At 43.2% G+C, this 16,387-nt stretch overlaps 1 protein-coding gene across 5 annotated transcripts in view; it reads right to left on the bottom strand.

Annotated features, from left to right (window-relative positions):
- Positions 1-16,387, bottom strand: part of nsmaf (neutral sphingomyelinase (N-SMase) activation associated factor) — a 106,297-nt gene that overhangs the window by 64,464 nt on the left and 25,446 nt on the right. For 2 of the 5 annotated variants that reach the window (XM_069921432.1, XM_069921431.1), the window contains 2 exons: positions 12,974-13,026; positions 4,839-4,968 (listed from right to left, as the gene is read on the bottom strand). In XM_069921432.1, coding sequence (XP_069777533.1) covers positions 4,839-4,968; positions 12,974-13,026 — 183 coding nt within the window. Of the gene's footprint in view, positions 1-2,324; positions 2,410-4,183; positions 4,397-4,838; positions 4,969-6,157; positions 6,234-12,973; positions 13,027-16,387 lie in introns of those variants that run through there. The other 3 variants (XM_069921435.1, XM_069921433.1, XM_069921436.1) reach the window with 3 other exon arrangements.

Genomic DNA, 16,387 nt, shown 5'->3' with positions numbered 1-16,387 from the left:
CCCCCTTTTTAAATTACAGATTTCAATCTTTTTCAATTTTGCATGATAGGATTTTGCTCAGGTCATACAAAATTTTTCCAGCTAGATTATACTACATGTATCATTGTGCAATTTCAGTAGAAAATTAACTTCCATAAACATTTACAAAATACTTTGAAACCACAGGTGGCTGAGTGCACTAAATTTAAACAGTTGCACACCATACCCATAGTAAATTGCAAGACCTTAGATATGACACTGAATAAGCTCTACTAAGTCACTCCTTATTCAACCACAATGTCTAGCTCTTCTGGAAATAGAAGTCGCTCATTTCCACTCTCAAACACATTTTTCTGCTAAGTTTTGAAATGTAATTTTACTCCTTTATCAATATCTCTTCTGCAGAATTATCCCTTTTATCATGAATCTTCCCTGCCTTTCAACTTTCACCTTCCTTTTTTTTCTTCCTCTGCACTTTCACTGTACTTTCCATACCTCTTATGGCCCAAAGAGTGCAGTCATTGTGAGCTCTCGCCCTCACCATTGGTCTGTGCAGTAAGTCCATATTTATCATGTGCAGACCTCCTGAAGCTAGTTGTTGAAAAAAAACCTTATCCATGATAATGCTGAAAAAAATTACATGGATAGCCAGCTAAGTCATGCTGAGTGACAAAACAATTGCCCAGACTGTTCAAATATATAATGCTGCTTTTGTTCAGCATTAAGCAACTTATTTATTAAACAGTCAAATACAGTAATGATTTCTCGGTCCTTTCTCAGAACTCAGGTTATCAGGTTAATACTGGTCTTGATCCTGATGCAATTTCTGCACCAGGACTCCACCTGCTGATTAGTGAACACAAGTGATGGGGATTTGACACAACTTTGAATTTTCATACAGGAGCCATTTAGCATTCAAGGAAATCTCTATCAGCAAGGTTGGGTCTTCTATACAAGCGTATATGCATAAGAAAATATTGAAGTTGCTGTCACAGGGAAATTAAGTCAGTTTGCAGAAATTTTTCAACACAGAAATGCCCAAAATCCAGCCTATATTTTTCAATTATTTTGCAATGATCTCCAAAGATACAGACACATCCCACTTTACAAAACTAGAGCGCTCCTATGAAACCTTTAGAAAGCCAAAATGGTGCAAAGCTAAGACCCATTCACTATTATTAAAGGCTACTTTTGAAAAAGCGAAAACCCATTCAGATTTATTTTGGATGGAGAACTCAGGTTTCTTCATAAAAGCAAATTTTCATAAAGCAAGAATTAATTAAACAGGGTACACCTGTATTGCAAAACTTGTTGATAGTTTCCATCAATTTATATTTTTATTTCAGTAACCTTTTCTTTTATAGAAACTCAAATTAGTTGGTATTTTCTCATTCTTTCTTACATCTATTAACCAAATAACAAATGTATAACAATGAAAAATCATGCTTTTAAACCCAGGTTCTATATTATATGGATATCTTTTTTGAATTTATATCCACGTGAGCTAAGAAATTATAAAGATTAAATTCTTTGGCATTTTGGGATTTAGAAATGTTACTTTTCAGTGCAACAATGAACCATAGTACCCTACAGCACAGAAACAGTTCCTTCAGTCCATCTAGTCCATGCCAGATTATTATTCTGCCTAGTTCCATTGACCTGCACCTGGAACATAATTCTTCATACCTTTCCCATCCATGCCTCTATTTTAATTTCTATTAAATGTCAAAATTATCACTTCACCTGGCAGTTTGTTCCACACTCTCTCCACTCTCTGCATGAAGACGTTCCCACAAATGTTCCCTTTAAATATTTCACCCTTCACCCATGTTTCTTAGAAATTTAATGGAAAAAGACTGGTTGCATTTACTCAATCAATAACACTCATAATTTTGATAACCTCTATCAAATCTCCTTTTATTTTCAAATGCTGCAAGGAATAAAGTCCTAAACTATTTAACCTTTCCCTGTAACTCAGCTCAAGTCTCAGCAACATCTTTGTAGATCTTTTCTGCACTCTTTCAATTTTAATATTTTTTCCTGGAGTCAGGTGACCAAACTGCACTCAATACTCCAAATTTGGCCTTGCTAATGTATTTAAAAAAAACAAATAATTCCAATGAATTCAATTAATAACTTCAATACATCTTTTTTGAATAGATTGAAAAAAAGTGTAAAACTACAGTTAACTGATGAGACCCACTGACATGGCGATGAATCAGTAATGTTCAGCTTCGAAAAGGTTTGCCACTGATTAAAACTGGGTTTCTTGGTCTGCATGATTCTTAAAAACTTTCCAAATAGCTGGAAAAGAGTGTTAAATACCGATTAAAAAGCAAAATTACAAGTATGTGGTGAACTGTGCCACTCCATAATCAAACCAGTGTCTGAACTCGCAGGCCCCACAGGATCAGCAGTTCCCAGTGGCCGGCAGGCTCAAAGAACTCTGGGAGGCGTGAGACTTCAGAGGTCAGGTAATTGTGACAGAGCACCAACTGTAAATATTTAAACTGTAAAGATTCCATTAAAGAGTTCTGCTGGTTCAGTTCACAACTTCTGTTGTGCTTTATTTACTTGCTACGTTGGTGACCCTGACGATCCAAACTTATGCAAGAGCCCTCATCACCAATTGGATAGCATGTTGTGGACCACCCATGCATAGCTCCTGACGGAGGAGCTCATTTTACGTATGGTCCCCAATTGCACAGTTGCTGGGCACGCAACTGCATCCATCGATGGTCTATCATCCCAAATGGCTTAGTGAAACGTTTTCATCATCATATGAAAACGGCTCTCATGGCACATCTTAAAGGACCGCTTGGATAGATGAACTGCCTTGGGTACTTTTAAGTATCTGTACTGCACCAAAGGAAGATCTAGCTGAGTCCTCTGTGAACTTAGTTTACAGAACCTGTAGCAGTAGCTAAACGGAGCTGGGAAGAACAAGATCAGGAGCCAGTGGGCTCATTTGCACTCCGGATGTTTATTGAAACTTCCCGCACTGCATGGATACGCCCCACCCTCACGGCAGAAACTATGTCATGACGCTACCCCGCACTCATGTGGAACAACCTGGCCGTCAGAAAAGACGACCCCGGTGGCACCATCTTGACGCAGCTGCTCTACTGTCACGATCGTGACACACAGAGCCAGTTCGCCTGCCATCAGGGATGTGCACAACTGCACAACCCCACCCCAAGAACCAGCAATAGTGTCCTGTGGCCCCGTCCTGTGTTGGTTTTGCCTTCGGGGGCTTGCCCCTATGCATTTACGGGCTTCTGCTCCCCAGTGCTGGTGGTAGAAACACCACCGTCCCTAAGCTGGCTTACGAGGGTCTGGCTGATCCCTGCTTGTTTGGGTTTGGGCTGCTGCTCTGTCTGGAGGAAAGTCAGCTGTTTCATGGCAGATAACGAATCTCTTCGTGCGCCAGAGGATGTTTGCCTCCACTGCGGTCCTGTGGGAGTCGCTGAAATCTGCAATTGCTAGCAGCAGCTGGATGTCATCGGGCATCTGTTCTAAACATGATGCAGGGCTTGTGGCCCTCTGCCTAGTGTGAGCATTTTATCCATGAGGGCAGATGGCATTCTGTCCCCTAAGCCATCCAGGTGCATGAGCCTGGCTGCTCTCTGGCATCTGGAGAACCCATAAGTGCTGATGAGCAGCAGCTTCAATGCGGAGTATTTACCTTCATCTGGTGGGTTCTGTTTGAGGTCGTCCACTCTGGCTGCGGTTTCTTGGTCCAGGGAGCTGATCACATGGTAGTACTTGGTGGAGTCTGAGGTAATCTATTTTATCTGGAACTGTGCCTGTCCAAACATGTGGGCGAAGTGTCCAGAGGGCAACTGCACTGACTGCTGTAGCATCCATGCTGTTGAGTCCAGAGGCATCTGGATCTGTCGGGGTTACCAATGTGACGGTAGCTAAACGAAGTTGGGAAGAATGAGACCAGTAGCCCGCGCTGCTCCTTACAAGGCCACGGTCAAGTCCCGCCCTCGCACTGGAAACTATGTCATGATGTTAAACCGCAGGCATGTGGACCCGACCCAGCTGATGGAAAAGACAATCCGAGAAGCCGGTTTGCTTGCCATCAATGATGTACACCATCACAAGCCACCCCCCCCCCCCCCCCCACCCCCCCAACTGTCCCAGGGTATTTCATTCTGAGAGCACATGGGCAGCAGGAATCTCCCATTTCAGTACTCACATGCTCAACGGAGGTCAGTACACTGGCGCCTATCCCCGCAACCCGACATGGGTCTACGATTTCATACGTTCCGTCTGAATTCGAGGGCTGCCTCCATGTATTCCTGCCCAGGGATGCACACAGGATGCCATTGCAACAGCCATATGAGGGTCCTTTCAAGATTGCACGGAATGACAGCTCCACATTTGTTATAGACATTGGCAACAGGCAAAAAATGGTTTCAGTAGATCACCTTAAGCCAGCATATGTGGACCTAGATCAGCTGGTGGCATTCCCCCAGTGCAGGGGGTGTTTGCTAGCCCGTTCTAGCCATTTAGGTGAGACTGTGGTGGCACCTCTGAACTCTGGCTCTGGGGGGAGGTTGGGGGGTGTTATGTGGCAAACCACGCCACTCCATAATCAAACCGACGCAAGATCAGGTGTTCCCGGTGGGCGGGGGGGGGGCACAAAGAACTCTGGGAGGCGCACGACTTCAGAGGTTGGGTGATTGTGAAAGTGTTCAACTGTAACAATTTAAACTCCTGTTTAAACGCTGTTGGCTCAGTTCACAGACAACTTCTACTGTGCTTTATTCACTGCACCACTCACTACAAGGTTGTGACTCACTATCAAGGAGTCATCTTGATTCCAAATAAAATCTTAAAATGCAACTTACTGGATAGCTATTCAAAGGCTGGAAATACAAGTTTTGATCGGTGATGCAGACATGGCCTGGATTAGATACCAAAGGGGTGACCATTTCAGCTTCACACTCCATGTGGGGCCTTTCAGTGACATTCTGGAATCTATAAGAAACTTCAGTTACTATTGATTGGTAAAAGAGAGGAACAAAATGAACACAAAAGCATCTTAATAACAAAACATAATATAAATAACAAAATTCAACAAATTCAAAAAAATATATTTGACCATGATCTTTAGTAAGTTTTTAAAAAAAAAATTAATAGTTTTTATGCAATGGATCCTAAAATTGCCTTTGCTAATGTTTATCGAATGTGCTAAGTGGTAGCACAATCAAGAGATACAGGAGTATTCAAAATCAGAATCTATTGTCATGAACTTCAGTCTTTTGCAGCAGGATTGTGTAGTACAGGTACAAACAGTCCTATTATAACCATCTTACAACATTACTGAAAAAAATAAAAAGAGTGCACAAAAAGTAAGGCAGTGTCTTTAGTTCACTGATTATTCAGGAATCTGATGGCAGCGGGGAAAAAGCTATCCTTGTGCTGTTTGAAGTGCCAGTTGATGAAGATGATGTGGTCAAACAATAATTAAGGCTTTTATTAGCAGAAACTCATGGTACAATAATGAAAGAAAATAGGTGCATACACAGTTATACCCAAGGGGAGTGTCCTTAACAGTAAAGATAATGCACAGCCAATGTTAGTACAGCAAGGCTCGCCAGAGGGGAGACAGGCAGCTTGGCAGACATTCACCACAGTTTTCCCCGGCAGAAGAAGGGTTAAAATCTAAAGGTCAGCTGCAAGCAATACATGGATACCATGTTTGGCATTGAGAATACTCTAACAGCCAAAATACGCCAGTATCTAGCAAGCAATCGAAATATAACGAGATGTTTTTATGAATATGTCAGCCTATCAGGTTGTTTACAAATTCTGGTGCTTCTTCTCAAAAGAGGTGGCTCCTTTGCAACCTTGGGAACTGGCACAGGTCCCTGGGTCTGTAGTGTGGGAAGGACTGACTTCTGGACCCGCTCCAGAATCGCCAGCATGAGGCAGTGGAGCCTCAGCATGGCCATCTGAAAGCTTACTAGGGGTCACAGGCTGGGGAGGGTGAGCCCAATCTCTCAGGCTCACTCTGAGTAGGGGTGTGAGGAAGGGACGAACCAGGCGAGGCCACATCTCTTAGGGGTACCGTGTCAGTACTCCTGTCTGGGAATTTAACATGAGCGTAGTTGGGGTTGGTATGCAAAAGCTGAACTGGTTGGACGAGGGGGTCTGTTTTACATGCCTGAGCAAGGCTCTTCAGCAGCACGGTTCCAGGCTCAGATAAACAGGCTGGCCAGCCCATCACAGTTCCTGATTTCCTAGCAAAGGCAAACATACATTCATGAGGTGTTTGATTTGTTGCAGTACACAATAATGACCGAATAGAATGTAGCACCTCAGGCAGCACTTCTTGCCACTGGGTAACAGGATAACCATGTGTTTTTAAAGCAAGATTAACAGTCTTCTAGACTGTAGCATTGGCCCTTTCGACCTGCCCATTGCCCTGCAAGTTGTAGCTCGTGGTACGGCTGGTGGCAATCCCCTTCTGTAGCAGGGCTCGCCGCAGTTCAGCGCTCATGAATGTTGAGCCCCTATAAGTATGAATGTAATTGGGAAAACCAAAAATGCTGAAAATTCTGTCAAGTGACTTTATGACAGACTCTGACGAGACGTCAGGGCAAAGGGAAACCTGGAATATTCGTCAATTACAGTAAGGAAATATACATTTTTGTTGTTGGAAGGTAACGGTCCTTTAAAATCTAAGCTAATCCTCTCAAAAGGTCAAGTTTCCTTGATGAGAGTGGCCTCCGGAGCTTTGAAGTATTGCAGTTTGCATTCTGCGCAAATGGGACAGCTTTTAGTCAGTTTCCTGACTTCTTCCAGAGAGTAAGGAAGGTTGTTAGACCTCATGTAGTGGAAGAAACTTGTGACTCCTGGGTGGCACAGTCTGCTATGGATCTCTTTTAACCCCTCCAGCTGAGCACCAGCAGCAGATCGTGACAATGCGTCAGAGGGATCATTTAACCTGCCCGGTCTGTACTGGATCTCATAATTATAAGTTTAGAGTTCTATTCGCCAGCGTGCCATCTTATCGTTCTTGATTTTACTTTTGTGTTTAATACTGAACATGTAGGCTACAGATTTCTGATCAGCGAAAAGAGTAAATTTTCTGACACCTAGAAAGTGTCTCCAGTAGCGAACAGCTTCAATAATAGCCTGGGCTTCTTTTTCAATGGCAGGATGTTTAAGTTCAGGTCCGCGTAATGTGCGGGAGAAGAATGTCACAGATCTGCCCTTTTGATTAAGGGTTCCTGCCAAGGCACAATCTGAGGCATCAGTTTCCACTTGGAATGGGTCTCCTCGTGAATGGAAGAGAGTGCAGCTTTGGCAATATCAGCTTTAATTTTCTCAAAAGCCTTCAAGGCCATTGGAGAGAGAGGAAAAGATTTAGTGTCAAACAGAGGATGTGCCTTCATGGCGTAGTCCTGAACCCATTTGCAGTAGTAGGAAAAGAATCCCATACACCTTTTAAGGGCTTTTGCTGAGTCTGGGGGTGGTAACTTCTTAAGGGGGGTCATTCTTTCTGGGTTGGGGCAGATTTCACCCTTGCGGACAATGTAGCCCAGAATGGGTAGCTCTGTCGCGTTGAACACACATTTGTCCTCGTTAAATGTAAGGTTGAGTTCTTTAGCTGTTGCTAAAAATTTCTTTAAGTTGTTGTCATGCTCAGCCTGTGTTTTCCTACAGATAGTGACATTATCCAGATAGGAAAACGTACCCTGTAACTCATATGTCCTAACAATCTTATCCATTTCCCTCTGAAACACAGACACACCATTAGTGACCCCAAAAGGTACCCTTTTAAACTGGTATAACCTCAAAAGCCATATAGGGCCATTCCCTTTGCTTCATGGGGATTTGGCGATAAGCTGCTTTGAGGTCAATAGTGGAGTACACTTTGTATTGCGCTATCTGATTAATTATTTCATTGATGCGTGGCAGGGGGTAGGCATCCAGGTTAGTGTAACGGTTGATTGTCTGGCTGTAGTCAATGGCCAGTCATCTCTTAGTGTGATTTTTCACGACTACCACTTGGGCCTGCCACGGACTCTTATTAGTTTCACTTACTCCCTCTTTAAGCAGTCTCTGGGTCTCCGCTTTGATAAATTCACGATCCTCTTTGCTGTAAGAACGGCTCTTAGTGGCAATCGGCTGACACTCAGGGGATAAATCATTGAAAAGGGAAGGAGTTTTGATCTTTAATGCAGACAGACCGCAGTAACTAGCGCAGGGGATGGTGAGTGTGGGTAGTGGCCCTCCGAAATTTAACACTACACTGTTCATCTGAGATTGAATATCTAACCCCAGTAACACAGGGGCGCAGAGCTCCAGCATAATAAAGAGCCACATATCAGCAAGGAATGTCCCTGCAAATTTAAAGTAACTTTACACTTGTCCTGTACAGTTTTTGTAAGTTCACTACAAGCCATCGATATCTTTCGGTTCACTGGATATCTCTGCAAATTTAAGGCTCTGGCAACTTTCTCATGGATGTAGCTGTCAGTACTCCCAGAGTCTATTAGACAATCAAGAGTCTCACCATTCACCTCCCCCTTCATAGTCGACTGTTCCAGTCCACAACATTCCCCAAGCTTTACAGTCAATTGAGCTATCACAGGGAATCTCACCTCACCATCACCTGAATTCGATTCAGCCTACTCTGAAGATTCCCACTTTTCACAGTTGTCTTCCATTCCTGCAGCTCCAGGATGCATTTTCTTGGTGCTTCTCTTCTTCTTATCAGTGAGTGTACTTTTCGGCTTGCACGCTTTAGCGAAGTGGCCGAGATTCCCACAATAACTGCAGGTAGCAAATCGAGCCAGGCACTTCTGTCTGGGGTGCCAGCTCTTATCACAGAAGTAGCATTTTTCAGGAGTTCGCCCTTTTCTTTCCTTTGGGGTTCCAGCACTCCTGGATGTTTCTGTTTCTAGCATTTCACTGGACCGCATGGCACTTCTCAGTGTTTTGGGTAGAGTGACTGCCCGGACGTAGGTTAAGAGCTCCGTCTCCAGTACCCTCTGTCGGATGTAACTGGAGTCAATCCCGTTGACAAAAGATCCAGCTTCAAGGCATTGTGGTGGTGTTGTTGCACATTGACTTCCCCTATATCACATTCGTTTGCCAGTGAGTCGAGGGCCAGTGCACAGGCAGCATCACTTTCCCCGGGTTTCTGGCGTCTAGTCAGCAACTGGTGTCGAGCAAGCACCACATTCCGTGGCCCTGCATAGTAAGCAGTCAGACGTTCCCGGGCTAGAGCCAGAGTGGTAGCTCCTTGCGTTACAGCGAAAGGGACCTCACCCACCAGAAAGTTCAGGTGGCCCCACTGTATCGCCTGATCGACCACGTTATTTTGAGCCTTGTAGTAATCAAAACAAGCAATCCAGTGGTTGAAAATTTCTCTGGCCCTCGGGGCAGTCTGGTCGATTATCAGCCGCTCTGGCTTGAGTGCTGCATCCATTTCTGCTTATAAAATTGAAGTGCCAGTTGATGAAGTAGACAAAGACAATGTGGTCAAACCATAATCATGGCTTTTATTAGCAGAAATTAATGGTACGATAATGAAAGATAATAGATGCATATACAGTAATACCCAAGGGGAGTGTCCTTAACAGTAGAGATAATGCACAGCTAATGTTAGTACAGCAAGACTCACCAGAGGGGAACAGGCACTTGGCAGACATTCACCACTGTTGAGTGCTCGATTTAGGCTCCTGTGCCTTTTCCCCCCCAATGGTAGTAGAGTGAAGAGGGGATGGCTTGGGTGGTGGGAGTCTTTGAGGATAGAAGCTGCTTTTTTAAGACATCACCTCATGTGGATGTCCTTGATGGAGTGAAGTCTGGTGCCTGTGATGTTGCAGGCCAAGTTATCAAACCTCTGAAGTTTATTCTTGTCCTGAGAGTTTCCACCTCCAATTCCAGCCAGTGATGTAACTAGCCAGGATGCTCCATCTGTTGAAGTTTACGAGAGTCTTTAGTGACATACCGAATCTCGTCAGATACCTCATAAGTTATAGCCGCTGGTGAGTTTTCTTTGTGGTTGCATCAACATGGAGCCTCCAGGACAGATCCTCGGAGATCCTGACACCCAGGAATTTGAAGTTCTTGAACTTCTCCACTACTAAGCCCTTGATGAAGACTGGGACATGTTCCATGACTTCCTCCTGAAGTCCACAATCATCAACTTAGTTTTGGTGACATTGAGTGCAAGGTTGTTGTCATTACGTTATTCAACGAGCTGATCTATCTCCCTCATTGCCATTTGTGATTCTGGCGACAACTGTGGTATCATCGGCAAACTTGTAGATAGCACTGGAATTGTGTCTGGGCACACAGTTATTGGTGTATGACGAGTAGAGCAGTGTTTTGCGCACACATCCGTGGTGTGCGCCTGTGTTGATAATCAGTGAGGAGGAGACATTGTTTCCAATTCGTACTGATTGTGGTCTTCCAATGAGAAAGTCAAGGATCCAGTTGCAGAGGGGGGGTGGGGGGTGCAGAGGCCTTGAGTTTATAGCTTCTTGACCAGCATTGAAGGAATAATTGCATTGAAGGCTGAGCTGTAGTTGATGAAGAGCAGCCATATGTACAAATTGTTGTTTTCGAGGTGATCCAGATCTGAATGGAGAGCCAGTGACATTGCATCTGCTGTGGAGCCATTGTGATGATGGGAAAATTGCAGTGGGCCCAGATCTTTACTTAGGGATGTGTTAATTCTGGCCATGATCAGCCTCTCAAAGCTTTTCATCACAGTAGAAGTTAGCGCCACTGGCCATTAGGCAGCTAACAGTTTAAGTTTAAAAAAGAGAACTACAATAGGGATATTGATATTTCAGGAGACCAAACCCATCCAACTTCAACCTTCTAATATTTAAGAAAAAAGATGGGAGCTTTCTTTTGTCTAGATAATGTATACTTTAATACCCAAATTCCTTTAATCTTCAAAGTCTTCTCAAAATGATTTGATCAAGTGTTTACTGCTCAAAAATACTACTTCAGAACCAGCAACATTACTTTAGACTTCCCATCTCAATTTCTCCACTAAAGGAATGCTCAGTAACTAGAGGGAACCAAATATTCTAAGCAAATTGGCACAGAGGTGCAGCAGGTAATGTAGCTCTTTCACAATTCCAGCAAGCCTTGGTGCTATGTGGAACTTTCACACTCTGTGATTGCTGTGTTTCTCCTGGGTGACGTAAAGTTATGGAGCCGTCCAGCATTGCACCAACTCATTCATGCCAACCATGATATTCAGGTCTAATTTCATTTGCCTGCATTTGGCCCATATAATTTTAAATCCTTTCTATCCAAACATAGGTACAAATGTCTTTCATACATCACAACCAGTACCAGCTTCTATTGCTTTTTCTAGCAGCACCTTCCAGAAAAAAAAATCCCCCTCAGTCTTTGTCCTATAGCTGGGTGACCAGAACTGCACATAGAACTAGTCTCACCAACGACTTGTCCAACTATTATCATGATGTCCCATTTATTTGCACTCAATGTCCAGCCTATGAAGGCAAACAGGCCAAATGCCTCCTGCGCCACCCTGCCTACCTGAGTTGCTATTTTCAGGGAACTATGCACCTGCACTCCCTGGTGTCACTGTTCTAAAACACTCTCCAGAATTCTACCATTTACTGTGCAAGTCCTGCCCTTATCTGACTTTACTGAAGTGCAAATTCAATTTGCCATCCATTGGCCCACCTTCCCAAGTGACTTAGAGTGTTCCAGTTCCATCAAACATGCCAAAGACATCTGTTGGTAGTAAATACAGCACAACTCTGATGATCCAAAATGGTCAGGACCAGACCTATTTTGGATAGCTAGTCATTTCTTTAAAAAAAAACAGCCTAGTGGCAACAACAAATCACTTCTATCAATGTTTAAACAACATCAATCAACAAGGGAGGCTTTTTAAGCATCACCAAAAAAAAACTGGCCACTGCCAATCTCTGACATGTCCCCAACACTGCCGCCGATTACTGTGACCTCCCAACCACCAACACCAATCTCCGACACATCCCCACTGCTGTCGCCAATCCTAGGGGAGGCTTCCCAGGCCGGTGGAACACTCACTGGCAAGTCAGCGGGCTCCTGTCTCCCCTTGGGCTTGTTCCGACCAGGGCTGTTCCAGCTTCACATCCTGGTTCTCGATGTTGTAGCCCAACACAGATCCAGTCTTCGCCTGCGCACACTCACTCCCCCCCCACCCCCCAACCACCACCAACGATCACTGACACCTCCCCACCGAGGTCACGATCCTGCCCAAGAACCTGAAGTTCCCTCTCCTGCCCAGGAAGCCGCTCTCCTTGATGCTGGGACAAGGGATTCTTCTGAACATTGGTGCCTGGGGGACAGTGGCATGCGGTTTGAAAGAGAGAGTTGGAAAAAAGTCAATAGGGAAAGGTAAAGAAGAAATGGAAAGAGAAAGGGGAGGAAGTTACCTGAAACGAGGACAAACGTCATTTTAATTTCATGTCGGGTGAATTTTTCAACCTGTGAGGTCAGTTTGGTTCAAAAATGAATTCAGATAACTGAGGATTCTGATTGTTTTGGATATCCTCATTTATCAAAAAAATTTTTGGAAACACTTCCGGGCCCAAATTTTTTTTAAGATAAATGAGGATTTTGGACAATCAGAGTTGTACTGCAGGTTACTGAGTAGTCTGGATGGCTGGTGTGAAAATCAAGGGAACGTTAACAAAAATGAAGGAATAAGTTGGGAGAAGTGAAGAGAGGAATATGCTTAATGGAACTATTTGGAGGGCTGGCATGGACTTAATGGGTCTCCAAGCCTCCTCCTACAAAAAAGAAATCAGAAAAATATAAATATGAAGTATAATTTGGACTTCCCATTAAATATTTACTTAAAGCTAAAACCCACTGCAATTTACTGAAAAATCTCCCACCAATCTTGTATTTATGATTAGAAGACACCATTCAGTAGATTTAACAAAAGACAGGCATCACACATCTAATCCTACTTCACATACATTACCTATTTTTATCAAATGAGGTTCGAGCCAAGCGTGACTGCAAAATGGCTGTGACCTATGTAGGAAGATGGGGAGAGAAAAAAATTAAAACAATTTCATGCTGAAAACAGTTCTAAATTTATTGCAGCTTTTCTGTTAAATTTAATACATACATTGTTTTTCATGTTTATTTAATTACAATGAGATTGAATACAGGAAAGTTTTAAAGTCTAGGGGAATGGTGCCAAGATAACAACATTCCTCTCAACACCAATAAGATGGAGAAGATCATTAACTTTAGGAGAGAGAGAGAGAGAAAGGACCATCCACTTGTCCATATCAATGCAGTGGAAAGAGTAGATAGCTTCAGATTTTTAAGAATCAGTATCTCCAAATACCTGGGTAAAACATTAAACATTCAAAAAAATGCATTAATGCCTCTACTTCCTTAGAATACTAAGGAGGTTCGGTATATCGTCCTTGTCCCTCAACTTCTACAGGTACACCATATAAAGCATACTTGCTGAATGCACTCAGCAATTGGAGCTTCTCTGCTCAAGATTAGGAAAAAAACTACACAAGGTAATGAATGGAGCTCAGAATACAATGCAAACTTCCATGTACTCCATGGGCTCCATTTACTTCTCCTGCTGCCAAAAAAAGGCAGCCAACACACGAAAATCCTTTCACAACCTGGACACCTCTCTCATTCCCAAAAATCCTTAGAGATATTGGAATTCTTTGAAGAAGTAACAAGCAGGCTAGATAAAGAAGATACAGTGGATGTGATTTATTTGAATTTTCAGAAGACTTGACAAAGTGTTGCACATGAGGCTACTTGTAAGTGCCCATGATTTAACAGGAAACATATTAGCATGGGTAGAGCATTGGCTGATTGCCAGGAAGCAAGAGTGTCAGAATACAGGGATCATATTCTGGTTGGCTGCCAGAATAAATAACAAGGGTCAGTGTTGGGGCCCCTCTTTTTATGCTCGTAGTGAATCTCTGCTGAGCTGTCAGTCACCCTCTTGCCTAGCCTTGCCTTACTGATATTGGCTGTGTATTATCTCTACCATTAAAGACACTCCCCTTGGGTATAACTTTGTATGCACCAATTGACTTTCATTATTGTACCATTAGTTTCTGCTAATAAAAGCCATGATTATTGTTTGACTACTTCCAATGCTATATATTAATGATTTGGATTATAGAATGAATAGCTTTATGGTCAAGTTTGCAGATGATACTAAGGTAGGTGGAGGATCAAGAAGTGTTGAGGAACCAGGGAGGCTGCAGAAGTACTTAAAGATTAGGAGAATGGGCAGAGAAGTGGCAAATGAAATACAATATCAGAAAGTGGAGGGTCATGCCCTTGGGTAAGAAAAATTGGCAGATTATTTTTTTTTAAATGGGGAGAAAATTGAAGATACCAGAAGCAAAGGGACCTGGAGCTCCTCGTGCAGGAGGTAAACTTGCATATTCACTTGGTAGTGAAAATGGCAAATGCAATGCTAGCATTCATTTCAAGAGGAATAGAATATTTAAACAGGGATGTGGTGTTGATGCTCTATAAGGCAATGGTGAGACTTCACTTGGAGTATTGTGAGCAGATTTGGGCTGATACTGGAGAAAGTTTGAATAATATGAGGAACGTTTGACAGTTCTCGACCTGTACTAGGTGGAATTTAACAGAATGATGGGGTGGTGGGAACTCTTGGAAACATTTCAAACATTGAAAGGCATGGACAGAGTAGATAGAGAAAGTTACTTCCCATCGTGGGAGAGTCTAGGACAAGAGGGCCTAACTTCAGGATTGAAGGGTGTATGCTTAGAACAGACACTGGGAGGAATTTCTTCAGACAGAGAATGGTTAATCTGTGGAATTTGTGGCCACAGGCTATTGTGGAGGACATGAAATTGGGTTTATTTAAGGCAGAGATTAGCCACAGCATCAAAGGTTATGGGGAGAAGGCCAGGCAGTGGGGCTGAGTGGGAAAATGGATCAGCTCGTGCTTAAATGGCGGGGCAGAATTGATGGACTGAATAGCATAGTTTTGCTCTTACGTCTTATGGTCATAAGGTTCTGAAATATTTAATTGAGGAAATTACAATTCATGTACCTGACATTAGTTTAACAAGGCTGAAAAGGTTCTCAATCAGTTACAATTTAGATACAATTAAGATTGTAATCCCACTTCAGGAAAAACATTTTTATAAGAACTATGAAAATAGCTATTAAAAACCTTTAAATGTTTGTCGTATTCACAAGTTTCTTCAAAGGAAGGTTACATAACACTGTTTTGGAAGCACAAAATCACCAGGAGCAACTTCTGAATTTCTATGTTCAAATGCGTCTTTTATTTGTTTACATGTATAGTTTATTTTTTGCACTACCAATTACCATATTTTTATGCATATAACATTTGCATTATATGCATATTTTACAAACCAGGTACCCCCACAAGTTATATGTGGGCAAGAGCGATACGAGAATATTTTTCCGTTGAAAAAACTCATTCAATTAATAGCGTGTGTGGGAAGTTGAACTGGCAACTTATAGCAAGTATGGGAATATTAGCGAGTGTGGAAATACAATAGTGGCATTGAGAGAGCACGCACAATAGCAGCCATGGGAAAAAAAAACAATTTATAGTGAGTGTGGGAATATTATAGCAAGCATGAGAACGTAATAGAAGCAATGAAATAATGGGCACAATTTATAGCAGGCATTGGAAATGTTGATCTTTGGAATATCTCTTTGTACTGAAAGCCATGGTATTCCTATAAAAAGGACATTTTGGTTAGGGCACTGCACCTTATCGATGTTAATTGCTCAGACCCATACCTGAGGGAGGAGATTAACACGAAGTGCCTCTGATTTGAGACAACAGGCCCTTTCATGCAAGGCCTCCACCTGGAGGCCAACTATAAGCGCGGGAAGAAAACATAAAACTTAATTTTCATGGAGCAGCCCTAAAAGGCTGCTCCTGCGCTGCATTCATGTTGAGTGACACATCGTAACGCCCTCCAGAGCCGATGGAGGTGGGGCGACTGGTACCATAGTGCCACCTGTCATAAATACACAGCAGAGCAATGGCTGTCTTCCCTAATCATAATCACCCATGTAGCTGGAACTGCTGTGTTTCCCAGAACAGTTCCAGCTTCATGGGGGATTATGGGTAAGGAAGACAGCCATTGCTCTGCTGTGTTTTGAGCCGCAGAGAGCTGCCCCAAAAGCTGAAGCAGCCCAGTGAGATGGAGCTGGCACAGCCCAAACCATCCGCCCCCTGATGGCCCACCCAACCTGACTGCTCCTGCTGGCCACCCCGAACTTGAGGAGATCATGGAGGGAGAGGTACAAGTGGGTGGGAGAGGTACGAGTGGGTGGGAGAAAGTGGAGAGATGGGTTGCGGGCTGACAGCATCATTGCGACTCAT

Source organism: Narcine bancroftii, chromosome 2 (assembly GCF_036971445.1).
Source record: "Narcine bancroftii isolate sNarBan1 chromosome 2, sNarBan1.hap1, whole genome shotgun sequence".
Taxonomy (NCBI): Eukaryota; Metazoa; Chordata; class Chondrichthyes; order Torpediniformes; family Narcinidae; genus Narcine; species Narcine bancroftii.
Note: the sequence above shows the minus strand (reverse complement) of the source record. Positions and strands in the feature narration are given on the sequence as shown.